Source organism: Ursus arctos, unplaced genomic scaffold (genome assembly GCF_023065955.2).
Source record: "Ursus arctos isolate Adak ecotype North America unplaced genomic scaffold, UrsArc2.0 scaffold_7, whole genome shotgun sequence".
Taxonomy (NCBI): domain Eukaryota; kingdom Metazoa; phylum Chordata; class Mammalia; order Carnivora; family Ursidae; genus Ursus; species Ursus arctos.
Window position 1 is genome coordinate 70,477,204 of NW_026623089.1, and position 17,713 is coordinate 70,494,916.

General features: G+C 36.6%; 1 protein-coding gene across 7 annotated transcripts in view; it reads right to left on the reverse strand.

The window, feature by feature from the left end:
• Window positions 1-17,713, reverse strand: part of ARID4B (AT-rich interaction domain 4B) — a 147,128-nt gene that overhangs the window by 47,573 nt on the left and 81,842 nt on the right. For all 7 annotated transcript variants that reach the window (XR_008958096.1, XM_026504137.4, XM_026504138.4 and 4 more), the window contains exons 8-13: window positions 14,210-14,348; window positions 8,999-9,078; window positions 7,206-7,282; window positions 5,847-6,001; window positions 2,875-2,947; window positions 597-691 (exon numbers count right to left, since the gene is read on the reverse strand). Coding sequence is in view for 6 of the 7 variants with exons in the window: in XM_026504137.4 (XP_026359922.2) it covers window positions 597-691; window positions 2,875-2,947; window positions 5,847-6,001; window positions 7,206-7,282; window positions 8,999-9,078; window positions 14,210-14,348 (619 nt within the window). In the remaining variant the exon portion in view is untranslated. The remainder of the gene's footprint in view (window positions 1-596; window positions 692-2,874; window positions 2,948-5,846; window positions 6,002-7,205; window positions 7,283-8,998; window positions 9,079-14,209; window positions 14,349-17,713) is intronic.

The following is a 17,713-nucleotide window of genomic DNA, read 5'->3' on the forward strand; positions in this document are numbered from 1 at the left end:
GATAAAATTCTTTAATGTATTAGTTCCCATAAAACCTATAAGCTTAATAAATCAAAGCAGTTCTAAGGATCTTAGTAAAACATTTTATTCTACAGAATACTTTTGTCCCCCAGAATAATCTTAATTGAATGAACACCATACATCATGACAACCTTAAGATAATTTCTTCAGTTCAATGAAGATTTTTCTGCATGTGTCTACATATACATATGTGTATGCACACATGTATGTGTGTGTGTGTGTGTGTATCAGACACAATGGAAGAGATTAAGGATATAAAGAATATTAACTCTCAAGGACCTTATAGACTAGTGGAAAAGAGACATAGGAAGAACTTCTACCAATATGGTTGTGCTGTGACTCAGACTTACAGAGGTGGTTTATGAAAGTCTTACAAATTTAACACTAAATCAGAAAGCTCATTTGAAAAACTCTTAAATTAAATTTAAATTTGGTCTAAGGAAGCTACCTCTTTCTACCTTGTGCTTTCCATTTTCTTTTCCTACCAAAGTTTTTATTAGTATACAATTTTAGGTAATTTTTAGATAAGAAAACATGTATGAAAAACATGTTTCATTTCTAACTGTAATACTTACATTATCAAATCCTCCAAGCTTGTGTACAAGTCTGAATAACTTAAAGAGATTCAAATTTCGATATCCAAGTACAGGCCGTTTGTTAATAGGTGTCCCTATTAAAGAAAATACAAAATATATTATAACCATGCTACATTTTTTATTTAAACTTAACAAAAGATTCGGATATCACCACTGAATATCTGAATATATATAGTGTAAAGTGTGTATATATGAGAAAACAAATCCCTTGTTAATCAAAAACATGATGTCTCCTACTTACGCCCATTTCATTTTAAAACATTCTCATACCAGATTTTTGAAACCTTATATGATGATTTCACTCCATTTTCATTTCCCTAATTGCTCTGAGCAAAAGAATAAATAGCCGATAAACCAAAATAAAATATCAACAAACAAAATTTTTTTAAATCAAGGAAACAAGGTTTGGTAGAACTGAAGAAAGGGTTAAGATAATTGATTGGCAACTGCTTCACAATGAGAGTGATTTTCATGATACTTTCTTTGTATGTTATTAATTGGCTACTAGTCTAAACAATGATTCCAGGGTAAGACTATATAGTTTTGTTTCTTTCTAAAGATATTTATTTATTTGTTTATTTATTTGAAAGAGAGTGAGACAGAGAGCGTGCGCAGGAGAGGGGGGGTCAGGAGCAGAGGGAGAGAGAGAATCCCAAGCACAATCCCCGCTGAGCGCAGAGCCCAACATGGGACTGGATTTCATGACTCATGAGATCATGACCTGAACCGAAACCAAGAGTCGAACACTCAACTGACTAAGCCACCCAGGCGCCCCTAGTTTTGTTTCTTTCTAATGTGAACCACGCAAAGCAAGGACACTAAAACTACCAAACCATTAGAAGGTGGTAGAGGAAATAATGGGATGGAGATACAACTGTGGCCCTTTCAAAACAACCTATGACTGGCATGGTCATATTTTATCACTCTTTCTAATACTAGCTTTTTAAATTTTCTACACTTTTTTACTTATATAAAAGCCTAAGAAATTGCTTACCTTCTTAGGCCAAGCCTCCTTTCACAGACAGAAATAATACAGAAAGCAAAGACATTTCATATCAAACAATAAAAAGATACCTACGTTACAGTAGCCACTATCACTTATGAGAGCAAAAGACAACAGAGCCGGCTTCTACTTATCAGCAATACAAACGAGGATTTAAAAAATATTAATTGCCATCCCCCAAGAAAATTAATTCCCAGAGTACTGTGGCACTTTCAAATATTATTCATTCATTTTGTCCTTCTCCTCAGTTAAAGAGCTTTCTGTCTCTCCCCACTCGCTTTCTAGCATCTTCCCAGGAAAAGAATCACTATACTCCGAAGAGCAGATAAGCAACAGAGTAACAGCTGTAGTTACTAGAGGACTAATTCACTACCTTAAATTAAAGGTTAGCACCTATACCTCTTTCCCTCAATCCTTGCATTTCTTTAACAACATTAGGCAGGTTCAAACAGCTAAGCCAAGGTTTACCTTGAGACACTGTCACCTTTCTCTACGTCTAACTCTCTCTGGATGGTTTAATTCTCTTAGTTCTGTGTGGCTGGGTCACAAGAAGACTTACCACCCATCTTAGAGGTATGATGTCTCTCTCCCTCCCTCTCTCTCTCACTCACATGTACACATACACAAATACACACACACAGAGGCATCCTAGGTATATCAAACAGCGAGTCTGGAGAGGGAAGCTTTTATTTTTTTATATATATATATTTTAAAGATTTTACTTATTTATTTGAGAGACAGTGAGAGAGAGAGGACAAGCAGGGTGAGGGGCAGAGGGAGAAGCAGACTCCCCGCTGAGCAGGGAGCCCGATGTGGAACTCGATCCCAGGAAGCGGAGATCATGACCTGAGCTGAAGACAGACACTTAACCAACTGAGCCACCCAGGCGCCCCAAAGAGGGGGGCCTTTAAATAGAAGCACCAATGTAGGTGCAAATAAAATGGTACTATGATTCCCATTCTGCTACTGCTCCCTAGTATTAAGAGTTCTTTGTGGACCCAAGGATGGGTGCCAGATAGATAGCCAGGACAGAATACAGGCCATATAGGTCCATGGCCATAATATCCATCAAAAAACTGTCAAAGTCCTCATTCCATTTACTATATGACAGATACTATGCTAGGTGCTGGCAACGCTGGCAATCAAGAGAGCCATGATTACTAGTGACACGAAGCTTAATGAACAGAATTCTCATTTTTAAAGTATTATCTATATGATACAATTTAACATTAATCATGAATTAAAAAAACTCACCTCTATCCTCCATAAATTTGTATAACTGCTGAAGAAAGTTCTCCCTTTCTTCTGGAAATGGTTCTATTTCTTCCTAATTTTAGTCACAGAAGAAGAGAATATTATTTTCCTCAAGGAAACATTTTAATAATACAAGATTTCCTACCAACAGCAGAGACTAATACTCACTAAAATATTTCAAAGGCTTTTTTTACCAAGTAAAAATTATTTCTTAACACTAAGCTGTTCAAAACCAGGCAAGCCTAGACATTTTATGCTTTCCAAAGGAATATGTCCTAAAAGGTATATCAGTAGTGACAATTCCAAATGTAAATTCTCATATAAGAAATGAAACTTAGAAAGACGGCTCATGAGCTTTTTACCATATCAGATATCTATTCTTTAAATCAGGGCCACAGGCTCAAGAAGACCTACTCTCACTTATAGTAAACTGGGTCAGGGTTTAACATCAAAACTGACTCTCTTGTTGCTCCTCCGGAACTACACAGGTGTGGGTCCCACTAGCTGTAACTACAATTATCCTTCATTATATATAGCCCCACTGTATAGCACTTCAAGCTTATAAAATCAGTAAAGTGGGGAACAAACTTGATCTACAATACCTGAAGATTCAGACTTAGGGAAATCTTCAAGTAATAAAATAGTTCCCCGATTTATCAATTACAAGGGAGGGACTAGCTTCTTGCTGCTGTGGCCAGGGGCTGTGGCAGTAGGGAGCTGGTCCTGAAGCGACCTGCAAGGAGCAGGGTAGTAGGTGAGATGGAGGAACTCATCAATTCAGTGACTATCATCCATTCAACAAAGCCCTTAATGAGCACCAGTAAGTGTAGGCACTATGCTAGGTGCTGAATCAAATAAAAGAAACACACGCGATGGAGCCTGCCATTAGAGAACACGATTAGGAGTGACTGCAAAGAAAGTGATTCAAAAGCCACACCGAGGCCTTACAGTTACTCTGGCTGAAACAAATGTATCTCTAATGGTAAAACTTAAGAGCATACTTTTCAAGTGATTATCTAAACAAATCCACCATTTTAATTCTAAAAATCATGTGTCTAAGGCCATTGTTTTGACATTTACCCCTTTATTTTTAAAAGCTAGCAGAGCAAAGGAAGGCAAGTTAAAAACCAGAAACAAAATCCATGTTGATAAACTTTTAGGTCTGCTGGTTGAGCAGAGAAGAATAAATGACAATTATTAATTTGTTTATTAAAAAAATCTGCACTTCTCAATTTAAACATGGTCCGCAGAAGCTAGGCTTTGGTAAAGTAAACAGATACAAATCTAAGGGAATCTACTCTCTAGATATTATCTTAGATGCCCCCTGATACATATGTGACTTTCATAAACTGCCAAATGTATTCCTGTCACAAAAATCTTCCAGTGAAGTTTTTATTTAACTTAAGAAAATGTTTAAGCTGGAAACCAGATTTGCTTTTACAAAAACATTTATAAAGCAAATACAAGCAACAAAAATTTTAGTAACTAATACTTATTGACCCTCATTTATTTACATGTTATGCATTCTGACAGACACTCTTTCAAGTAACACAGGGTTCTTTACCCTCGAGGAGCTTATAGGGGAGAAAACAGACAATAAGCTGGGGTGGTGCAGGGAGGTATAAATAACAAAAACATGCACAAGGAATGATATTAGGTTAGATTAGCAAATGGAGTGATTGACCTTCCTCGGGTGAGGGAGGAGATACTTCACAGAAGGTTTCCCTTTACAGAGGTGACATGTTAGTAGGGTTTTGAAAACTGAACAGGAGTTGGCCAGGCTAAGTGGGGGAGAACAGGGAAGGGCACTGTAGGCAACGGGCAATGGTATGTGTACAGGCTGAGTAGAAACAAGGTATGTCATTTAATATGGCTACAACATCAAGTTCAAAGTGGCAAGTATGCCAAGAGAAGGGATATAAAGGTGGGGCCTGACTGTAAAGGAGGTTCTGTAAGTGAAGCTTGACTTTTAGGGTGGTAAGAAACTACTGGGGCAGTTTTAAGCAAAGGATTGCTTGTTCATTTTGGCATTTTAAACAGAAAGCAGTGGGGAAGACTGAAGCCGAGAAACTTTTACACTACACACTGTCATCATAAAGTACTATCATAAAACATAAACTCTAAAACAATCCTATTTCATCAATAGTTGGTTCATTACAGTTAGATGGCAGAATTTAATAACTTACCTAAAATATTACATATGGACATTAACTTAGTTTCCTGAAAACATTCAGTCCAATTGACTTGATGGTCAAATATATAGTCTTCACTATCTGTACCATTCACCAATAACTTTTAGGAAGTCATTCAACAGACCATTAACGAGTACGGTGGTGCAATGTCACTAGTAATATCACGGACATTTTTTGTTGGTACTTATCATTGCTAGACCTAAAGTACCATTTACAGTAAAATCTAAAACTTTATCTCCTTGATCCATATAAATTCAAAGATGCCTTAATTATGATCTGATGAGTATTAGATACAATTAAGATTCTCTGAATCAAAGAGCTATTAATCCTTTTTTGCTGATTATTCTTTTAATAATACTAGATGGAAGACATACTTTATACTTCTCTAGGTATTCAATAAAATATGCAGATGAAAACACTGTAGGAGGTGACGGCTGGCCACACAATGATGAAAAGCATGTGAAAGCAGCGCTTGGCTATATTAGGTGGGTTATTTCCCTTATTATCTGATAAACCAAAAGCACGGCAAGGTTAAGAAACATTTTTGAGGTTACTGAAATAACTACACTTAATATTTTTAATTCAGAAGACCATATTTCTATTTTAAATAAGCAAGCAAACTACTTGGTTATGATGGATAGCACAAGCACATTTTTATTATGAAAAATTTCTAATACTAAAAACACTAAAGTGAGTGATGACTTTGTGCCAAATCCTAACTCACAGAGGAAACCCAACTGTTACTCTGAATTTTAAAAGACATCAACTGCTTGTCCTTACCTCTTCTTCACTGCTATTATCCTCCTTTTCCTTTTCGTCATCTTCCTCCTCCTCTTCTTCCTCTGCCTCGCTGCTAGAACTATCTTCCTTCAGTTCGGTCTTCCAGTTAGCAGGAATAGTTCTACTTTTATGAAATTCAAGGGCCTGATCAAAGGCTGCAGAGAGGACCAAAACTATGTGAACTGGAGAAATTAAGACAACTGATTTGTCTAATAACATTAAACAAGATAAAAAAAAAAAGTTAACCGCTGTGCTAATACCACTGACATTTATCAAGTGTTGCTGTGTGCCAGGCACTGTGCACTGCAGCGACTCACTTAAATACCCAGCAGTCCTAACATCCGGCACCCAATTTACAGATGGCAAACTACTGCTATTGGAAGGTGACTTAGGTTCAAACAAATACAATGGAAAAGAGCAGGTTTTTTTCTTTTAAACAAAAATTAAACATGCCTAGTAAAAACAACTTTAAGACAGGTAAATTTCTGGGGCGCCTGGGTGGCACAGTCATTAAGCGTCTGCCTTCAGCTCAGGGCGTGATCCCAGTGTTCTGGGATCGAGCCCGGCATCAGGCTCCCCCTCTGGGAGCCTGCTTCTTCCTCTCCCACTCCCCCTGCCTGTGTTCCCTCTCTCGCTGGCTGTCTCTCTCTGTCAAATAAATAAATAAAATCTTAAAAAAAAAAAGACAGGTAAATTTCTGATCACTGGTCCAACAAATGACTATTAAATAGCATTATATACCAAGCACAGAGCCACTTTAATGAACATACAATAGCTGAAAATATACTATAGATACATCATCTTCATTCCTAGTAAAACCTGAATTAAAATTATATTATTAGCTTAAACCAAAATTAGCGAGACAAATTATTATGGGCATGAACTATAAGCCACAAATTCTTGGTGATTTTCAACTTGGGCAATAAGAAAATAAAGTTGTCTACAATGCCAAAAATCAAGTAAGAAAGGCAATTATGGTATATTCCTCAATAAAATATAACTCTCCTTATACTATGAGAAATGCCAAATCGAAATTACTTTTGATTCCTGTTTCTACCATCCTCAGGAACTATTATGTTATTTACTGGGCAAAAGCAAGTCTATAGTAATTGGCTGATGATCTAGTACCTTCCCACTCTTAGACTACTGCCCCGATCATAAGCTAAAAAAGAAAAAGCAGCCCTATAATAGCAAAAGACACACGGATTTACAAAAGTATAATTCACACAGAACCAAATAGAGCTTCAAAGACAGAACTTCAAAAATATGTATTTTTTAAAGAGCAAAACCAAGTTTGATCTTCAAAAACACTTCAGCAGTTTTTAAATTAACCATAAATTATTCCAAGATGATCCTTACCTTGTTTTAATATAGCATCAGGCTTTGGTGCAGTGTCACTAGTAATTTCATGGACATCCTTTCTTGGCACTGAAGTACTACATCATTTTTTTTTAATTTTAAAGAAAAAAAAAGCCACAAAAACACAACAGAGATTAAGAGTCCAATTACACACCACAGAAAGATACTGAAAATATGGAAACATTAACATTTACAATGAAAGTGACTGCACAGTGTTCCAATTCCCAAATAAAATGCTAGGCAGGATGTAAAATATGTAATCACCTACAGAATGACCCCTCCTTGAGAGATATTTTACGAGGTATTCTCAAATATCAAAGAGTCCCTGACTAAATGCAATAACGAAAATATTGATCCTGCTATCCAAAATAATAATAAATGAAAATATTTGGATAGCAGGATCAATCCAATAAAAAAGAAGTCAAATAGTAAGAATGTGCCATTGTCTTGGGATAATCACAAGAGATGACTAAATTTAAGACTGGAAGAAAATGTACTTGCTTATAATGTAAATGTTCTTTTAATAATTGTTTTTAAACTGTATTCTGGGCTCACAAGCAAACATCTAATATATAATTTAAGATCCTTCACGGAACTTCTCAACCATAGGGAGAGGGTCAGATACAAGCAATGGGGAGAGTTTCTATCATATATATGACCTACACCTCCTATCTTACAATAATAAATCACTGATCTGCAACATTCAGCTCTTCTGCATTTGGCTTGTATCAATCTACAAAAGCCTGAAAACTATTCCAAATACATTTTTTAACCTGCCTATTTTTTTAATTTATTTTAAAAATTTCAAATACATACAAAAGGAGATAGAACAGTGCAATGAACCACCACATATCCACTACCCAACTACGATAATCATGAACTCATAGTCACTGTTTCATTTACATCCCTACCTACTTCCTCCCACCCCACATGTGGATTATTTTACAGCAAATCCCAGATACTGTATAATTTGATTTATGATATACTTCACTATGAAGCTTTAAAAGAAAATTCTTTTTAAAACTATAACAAATACCAGTACTACACATTTAAAAATTAACAATAATTTCTTTATATCATCAAACCATTATTCAATTTCTGTGTTCAAATTTCTGATTACCTCAGTTTTGTTAAAGTGGATTTCATAGATTGTTTTTAAAACTCACTTTTCAGAACCTGAAAACCCAAACACCAATCTTAAAACATGAGGATCCTTTTAAGGTACAGACATGGAATTAAGGCAAAGTATAAAATATATGACTCTTCTATTCGCACAATTCTTTAAAAAAAAAAAATAGAAATTCGTAACTCAGTTCCAAAAGAGTTCTACAGGAAAAATCACTTGAACACCTAACATACGTTTATAATACTACTGCAGAAGTTGAATGTTATATAACAGCTATCAGTGTAACCATTAGACAGAACTAAAAATATTAGAGCCCAATTAAACATTCCAGAACAATAAACATAACAATAAATACAGCAATCAAATATTAGCTATAGTAGATATATCTAAATTTGCCTCAACAAATCACCAGGTACTATACAGGCAAATATTAACAAACTAGGCAATACTGAGAGTCTAGAAACTCTGGGAGTTTAGAAAAAAACAAAATGAACAAGGAAAGCAGACTGTAAGACCACTTAAATGATAATGTGAAAAACGATCATACTTTGAAACATTCTGTATGATGAAAAGTAAAAGCATAAGTCATTAGAAATAACTAATTTATCATTTACTATCCTAACTTGGAAAAACAGCGTGTTTTTCATCCCTAGTGAATCATACTTACAATTTGCCATCTTTGAAAGATCGAACAAGAATATTGTCTTTTTTCACAGCAATTTCATCACTACAATCAGGACAAACCACCTTTAAAAAAAAGTGTAAAACTATTAGAACTGAAAGCACATTTATAGATATTTACGTAAGTATCAACTATTTAAATCCTTTCAAAAAACAGTTTCAGCTTAAAGTTTAAAAACTAATTTTAGTCTGTAGGGTAAACAGCTACACACATGTGGGAATACACACAAGTAATTTTAAATTTACATCCTCTACCCTTCCAGCTCTCTGGATTCCCCACACTGTTTTTGGCACAGGCTTGTGTTGAAAGCAGAAACATGGCCATGCCTAGACGGATGCTGCGGACCAAGTTCTAGTCAGAAATAGAACGCCGGCATACAAGGGGAAAACGGAGGAAAAGCCTGAGCCTTAACAGAGGGTGTGCAGCATGGCCAGGGGAACAGCGGGAACCAAAACGGCAGCCAGAATCAGAAGCTCAATCAGAGCAGTCTCAATCTTTAAAAAGATATAGATGAGGTTCTACTTACTATTTACATTTAAACATATACAACGGGCACTAAAATTTCTTTCTTTTTTTAAGATTTTATTTATTTATTTGACAGAGAGAGGGACAGCCAGCGAGAAATGGAACACAAGCAGGGGGAGTGGGAGAGGAAGAAGCAGGCTCCTGGCGGAGGAGCCTGATGTGGGGCTTGATCCCAGAACGCTGGGATCACGCCCTGAGCCGAAGGCAGACGCTTAACGACTGCGCCACCCAGGCGCCCCTAAAATTTCTTCATAATACTACCTACTCTAAAAAGTAAACATTTTTAAAAGGACATGGAGGCTGAGTAGGACTGATCACTACCCAAGAGAGGACTTAGCTAGAGCCACCTCAGCTGCTATTTAAAGTGAGGTTAAAGCGGCCCTTCCCAAAGACTAATGCAAGACACCTATAAATTTTTAGTATTTTAATTCCAAGACAGCCCACTATGTATACCAAGAACAAGTTAACAGAACAGTTATATTTCTAAATGAAAAATGAGCTAAGTAAGTATGACAGGTTTGTTTTAAGGATGGGCTCATCGGCTCTGAAAAATGACGCAATGGTACAGAAAGGCACGTACTCTCTCTACAGGTCAGAAAGGAGCGAGAAACAGGTTAGTTTTAATTCAGTTTTTAAGAAGTTAGTTCACAGAACCGAGATGCCCTTCAACAGACGAATGGATTAAGAAGTTGTGGTCCAGGGGCGCCTGGGTGGCACAGCGGTTAAGCATCTGCCTTCGGCTCAAGGCGTGATCCCGGCGTTATGGGATCGAGCCCCACATCAGGCTCCTCCGCTATGAGCCTGCTTCTTCCTCTCCCACTCCCCCTGCTTGTGTTCCCTCTCTCTCTGGCTGTCTCTATCTCTGTCGAATAAATAAATAAAAAAATATTAAAAAAAAAAAAGAAGTTGTGGTCCATATGTACAATGGAATATTACTCAGCTATCAGAAAGAACGAGTTCTCAACATTTGCTGCAACATGGACGGCACTGGAGGAGATAATGCTAAGTGAAATAAGTCAAGCAGAGAAAGACAATTATATGATTTCTCTCATCTATGGAACATAAGAACCAGGAAGATAGGTAGGGGAAGAAAGGGATAAAGAAAGGGGGGGGGTAATCAGAAGAGGGAATGAAACATGAGAGACTATGGACTCTGAGAAACAAACTGAGGGCTTCAGAGGGGAGGGGGGTGGGGGAATGGGATAGACTGGTGATGGGTAGTAAGGAGGGCACGTATTACATGGTGCACTGGGTGTTATACACAACTAATGAATCATCGAACTTTACATCAGAAACCAGGGATGTACTGTATGGTGACTAACATAATATAATAAAAAAAAACATTAAAAAAAAAAAAGAAGTTAGTTCACAGTTTCCATAACTGCAACTGCATTGCACTAGGCATTCTTTAAATGTTGATGGCATTCTGAACGAACTCCCTGATGAAAGAAGCCTTTTGTATGTTATTAGCATCAAGGGAAACTTCCCTGTCATTTCAAAAAAAGTCCTGAAGTAAATGTTTAGCATTTGCTCAGGGACTCCTCTTGTCACACTACAGATACTGACTGCCACCTAGAGGTACTGTACTAGATGCCAGAGAACAAGGGACCAGGACACTCACTGCTCCTCCCCACATGGAGTTTGCACCCTAGAGCCAGGAAGACAAGCACTGAACAAGTGAGAGCACGTGCATTTAACTGCTACTGTGTTAAGTCCTTATCTGGGTAGTCAGGGACTGCTTTCTTGAAGACACAACATTCAAGCTCAGCTTTCAAGATTGAGTAGGAATTGGCCTGACAAAGGATGTACATGGATGCACGTGTGTGTGGTCTAAGGGGTGCGCTGCAAGCACTGGAAACAAATAATGGGAAGGGCCAGAGACAGCAAAAGCACTGGAACCCGTCCCAGAGAGCAAAAGAAGATCAGTGTGCTAACTTTCTGCCTGGACTGATTAAGGGAGATAAGAAGGGTTCAGATTTTTCCAGTCTTTTAGGCCATGTTAATTCTTAGGATAAAATCTAAAATCCCTAAGGAAAGGCTCTGAAGCAGGATAATGTTATAATAGATCTGCCTTATAAAAATTACTTTGAAAAAATGAAAATAAAAATTTATTTGGGGGTGCCTGGCTGGCTCAGTCAGAAGAACATATGACCCTTAATCTAGGGGTCTTGAATTCAAGCCCCACGTGGGGGGGGGGGCAGAGATAACTTAAATAAATAAAACTTTTTTAAAAAAAGAATAAAATAAAATAAAATAAGAATAAAAAAATTACTTTGGCTGTTATAAAGAAAATGGGCCAGAGAAGGGCGAGAGTTGAAAGAGACAAAGCCACCACAATCATCCAGGTAAGAGAGGTGGTGAGTCGGATGGAGAGTGGTGGCAATGACATATTAAAGGAAAGAGAATATTAGAGGTAATTACGGAAGTGAAGAGGTGAGTGAGCAGATGATACTCAGGTTTCTGTCTTGTGCAAATGATGTCATTCACTGTGAAAGGCAACACTGGAGGAGGGCCAAGTTTGGGAAGGAGGGAGGAGAGAATACGTTTAGTTTTAAACTTAAGTTTTGAGATGGCTGGAGGACATCCAAATGGAGATACTAAATAGACAGATACCAAAGTCCAGAGCTCAGAATGGAAGTCTGAACTGTAAGATATAAACTTGGGAGTCAACAGTCTAAATACTGGGGGCTTAAACTTGGGTCTAAAACTGTGAACAAAATCTACCTTTTTCTTTTTTTCTCATGGGGTTTGCAGTCCTCCACTCTACCAACTGAGCTATTGAAGGACTCTCACTTTCTCATGGGTTTCAAAAACTACACATATGGTAGCTTTGGCCAGTGCTGGTGGTGGTGTGTAAGTGGGTTTGCTTTCCATTCTGCCACAGGAACAATAATCCATACTTCACCCTGTTCACCCATGTATGTGATTTTCTTGGTCCCTAAGGCATTTCAGTTTGTTAACACTGCAACTGATGCTATAAAAGGGGATGAGATCACCCTAAAGGGAATAGAGTGATATATTCTGAACCTTGCACAACAACATTTTTAGGTTGGTGAGAGGAGAAACACTGAAGGAAAATGGAAGACTGTGTAAGTCATGGAAGCTAAGATTTCCTCCTGTTAAAATAGGATAAATACCCCCCCCCTTTTTTTTCAGTCTCAGGATTCAATGAGACTACTTATGTGAACCAGCTTCACACAGGGTCTAGCCATGGCAGGTGCTCAACACATGGGGGCTACTTACAGGTCCTAGGAGTACACAAGCGTTTCCTAACACAGTGATGTTACTAACACTTGTAAAATTTACTCAATTTATAAAAACTAATTTTAAACATTGAAACCCAAATACTATATGTGATTATGTCAAGACTGTTTGATCAAGAACACAAGTTCACACTCTAGTTGACAAAAATTATTCATCACTGTCCAAAAGATCTCTATTTGGGGGAGAGGATTACATATATGAATAATTCTAAGATTCTGTAAACAATACTGTGATGGTTCCTATACCAATTACTGACAATTCAACATCATAAACCCTTAAATATTTTTCTCATCATCAAGGAAACTATTTAGAAACTATGGGTGAGAGAATCTTAATACTGAATATACTAACAGTGAAAAATTAATATTCCTGTTATTTTAGAAAAAGACACACAAAACTTTTTTTTTTTTTAAAGATTTCATTTATCCATTTGACAGAGATACAGACAGCCAGCGAGAGAGGGAACACAAGCAGGGGGAGTGGGAGAGGAAGAAGCAGGCTCATAGCGGAGGAGCCTGATGTGGGGCTCGATCCCATAACGCCGGGATCATGCCCTGAGCCGAAGGCAGACGCTTAACCACTGTGCCACCCAGGTGCCCCCAAAACTTTTTTAAAACAGGTTTTCGAAAGAAATTCTTACAAAGAAATCTTAGTGCTTTAGATCACATACACGGACACTTGAGTTTTCAGCTCACCATTAACCAAGTTACTTAACCTTTCCAATACTCAGTCTCTTGATTTCTAAGCGAGGATAAATAATATTACCTGCCTCATAGTCTTTGTAAAGGTCTTAACACAGTCCTTGCAGATAGCAGGCATCCAATAACTATTAGGATGGATAGATGGATATATGCAGAGGCACAAAAGTATCGTAAAGTATTTCTATTTATTACAACAAATAATTGCCCTCTTTAGTTTTGATTTTAAGATACAATGTAAGTTTTAATTGTAAGAGCCAGCACTTATTGGGCAATTACTTTGTGCAAAACACTGAACTGATAAGCATTCAGGATAAAGAATACACATCATGTTCACTGAAAAGAACGATAAATAGACATCATTTGCAGATAACAGTAGAAAAAGAAAGATTCTCTTCTTCTGCACTCTATTGCATGATGAATTTAGGAGTTTTAAAAGTTTGCATTATGAATCTGTTACCCAAAATAAAGACAGCAGTATAACGAACTCCCACATACATACCCTCTAAAATTACCATAATTTTGCCTTTCTTGGATGACTTTAAGAGTTCTTGGTACTCAAAGACGATTTTGAAAGTAATCTTGGTGTAAACTAAATGATGTTAAAACCATTTCCCTACTCTATGAAAAACACTAGTAAGATTACTAGTTGTTTTCTTCATGAACCTAAATAGTTGAAATTAAACTTTTTTATACTGAAGTTACTCACCAATGCAGGAAACCATAGTGCTTTCTTTTTATCCAAACTAACGTAATCTACACATACAACTTTTCCTAGTAGTTCATCAATCTGTTTCCTATCATCCTCATCTTCATCACTGGAGGATGAAGAAGACTCTTCCTCTGGTCTAGGGAAAGAAAAAAATAAGATATTTCCATTTATCTTCACAAAGAATGAGCATACCAAATTGATAAATACAGGTATTCTAGAAATCCTATCCCATTTTCTAAAACCTACAGAACGGCAAGTTTATATTTTTAAGTAGTTTTCTAAATTTCTAAAGAATAAAAAAAAGGTTATCATTAGAAGAAAGCACATCATCTTCCTAAACATCCTTTGGGTTTATTTCATGCTACTTTAAAAGGTTAAGGGGGAAAAACAGAACAGAGTAACACTGGTCCCCAAATTCTCAAAGAGCTGAAGGTCCCATATGAAACACCCCAGTACTACACTAAAATATATTTAGATCCAACTCTCAGATTAAAGAAGTTCTAAAGATAGTAATTTTACACTCCCAGTTCAAAGCTAATTTTAAAAAGGGGAAGAAGATCTTTATTTATTGGGGGCTCAGGCTGGGGAGAGAAGACAATCTGATAAGAGATCACCAATGCTATCCTTAATATCAACTATACACAAACTAGGCATTGATAAAATGTACAGTACTGTTATTTTTTGTTATGTTAGAAATTCCTTTCAGTTTACATTGTATATTGGACTAATAAATTAGAAGGAAGTTCAGTGTCAGCAGAAAAAGGAACTATCTAAAGCCATCCACTTGTTGCTAGACAAAAGTAGAGCAAAAAGTAAAACGAAAAAGGAAAAACAAACAATAATTCTACTTTGAATCTGGTTCCAAGAAAGCCCACAATCAGTGTTTAAGAAAACAAAGATTCTAACAATTGAGTGCTCAAAACGCCCAGAGCAAGCAAAAACACTAAGAAATGAATAGACTGCAATGTACGTTCTTTTTTACAAAATAAAATAGAAGAATGGTTAGTATTAATTACCTATGGGGATGAAAACATTTTTGAGATAGTTGTCAATGACCAATTTCACTGACAAAAAATGTAAACTGACAGATTATTTTAAAATCTTAAACATGATTTAACTATTTGGTTGAATGAGACAAATCTAATATACTCTAAATTTGTCTTGATGCCTTTCCAAAGGGATGGCAACATAATATCACTCTTTTATATATTTCAACATAATTATAAAAAAAGCAAAAACTACTATAATAATATTAACTATTTTAGAGTGATATGGGAAATATCACTATTTGATTTCAATGATCAAGTGACTTAAGAATTGTCCCCTGGTAAAAACAAAGCAAATATTCCACGTTTGCTGCTGAGAACTAGTGCATTTCAAATGGCACTTAAAGCAGTTTAAAGTAGGGACATAGAAAGGAAGTAGGAGGTAAAAAAAAACAATATGCCTTCATATTAGCAAAGCTCAAAACCTCAAAAATAAGCACACAGCTTGGGATAGTAATGACAGACTTCCCAAGTGTGAGTTCTAATTGATTAGAAGTGTTTCTCAAGGGCAATGACTTTTATCTCATCGCTTTCTAATGACTATAGAAGACAACCAACCTTAAAACCATAATTACTGCTTTTTCAAAGCAGTTATAAAAAACTTATTCAGCTAGGATTTAATGGACACCCTTTATGTCATTATCATTTGCTAGACAAAAGTCCCAATATCACGAATAACACATATCAAATCCGTAAAACATAGAGAGAGAAAACTGGGCTTTATTTGCCTAACAAAGTCATCTGCATCTTCATGAAAATTCTCATTTCTTTCTTAAGACTTCAGTGTGAAGACTTCAGACATAAGAAAGTGACGTATAAAAAAAAAAGTGACCGCCTACATGAAACACCTATCCATCTTTCATATTAAATGTCCAAGTTCCACTCTAAAACCACTGCCCATTTATGGACTAGATTTCCTGCCGCCCCCGCCCCCGCAGACTTTGTTGCAAGAGTGCTCATTTCTCTCTCCTGTATCAATTTTTCTGCCTCTACTACGTTGAGTCCCATCAGTATACTGTTATTTCCATCAATATGTATTATTTCTCCCACTTAAAAAAAGAATCCCCTGATCTCACCTTCCCCACCAGCTGCAACCACCTCATTTCTCTACTCCCATTTGCAGTCAAACAGCTTGGAATGCTCAACTACTCGACATCTGGAAACCCTCTGACTCCTCTAAGTCTCTGTTCAAATGTCATTTCAATTAGGTGATCCTGACCATCTCATTCAAATTTACAACCTGCCTGCCCCAATCTCTCCTCTTTTATTCTTTACCCACAGCATTTACAAATCCATCATATAATATAATCTACTTCGTTCTTTCTTATGTTTTCTCTTTATTGCCGATCTCCCCTATATGAGAGAATATAAGCTCCAAGAGCAGAGATTTTATCAATGCCTGTTTTATTCACTGATATGTCCCAAGTACCTGAACAGTGCTTGGCACAAGCATAGATATTCAATAAATATTTGTTGAGTAAATAAATGAACTGAATAGATTTCTTTCTTTCTACTACGGTATTTCTAATTTTATTTTTCCTGAAATCACAGAATGTATACAAGCAGTATAATGTACACAACCAGTATAAACCACACCATTATATATACCTAAGACTCCTTTAACTCTTCCTCTTGGAGGAGTTCAGCCAGGAAATAATTTACACAAGACACTCAATGAACTGGTTAACTAAAATAAATGAGAATCAAAAATATTTTAAGGGGCGCCCGGGTGGCTCAGTCGGTTAACCATCTGCCTTTGGCTCAGGTCATGATCCCAGGGTCCTGGAATCCAGCCCCACTTTGAGCTCCCTGCTCAGTGGGGAGTCTGCTTCTCCTTCTCCCTCTGCCCCTCCCCCTGCTTGTGCGTTCACGTGCTTTCTTTCTCTCAAATAAATAGAATAAAATTTAAGAATAAAAAATAATTTAAAAAACTATTTTAAGGGAACAAATACAGAGCAAGCAGAGAGCCTGCTTTGGTTTTATTCCCCTCTGACATCGTTGCTTCTTTGGTGGTAAGGTAGTATTTGCTTACAGAGCCAGAACAAAATAATGCACGGTCTTTGTGACATAACATCTGATGCCACCACTGGAAACAAAGCTAACTACATGGAAATGTTTACCACCACAGACTAATAGCTAATTATTTAAAGCTGATCTCACATCACTATTAATTGTAAATTAATTGTGAATTAAGAAAGAAGAAATTTAGACACGTGCCAAAGAACAGCAGATGACAAGATACAAACAGAAAACTGACTTCAATGATCCTTATGATTTCAGGCAAGTAACTCAAATTTTGCAGACTAAATTAAAAACCTGTATTAGTCAGTATTAGGAAGTCTAACAACGTACAGCTCCTTAGAGATTAAAACATACAGAACATATGGACAGGTATATACTTACCAATAAAAGGGTTTTATTTTTTTTCCCAATTTTTAATCAAGAAGGAAACTAG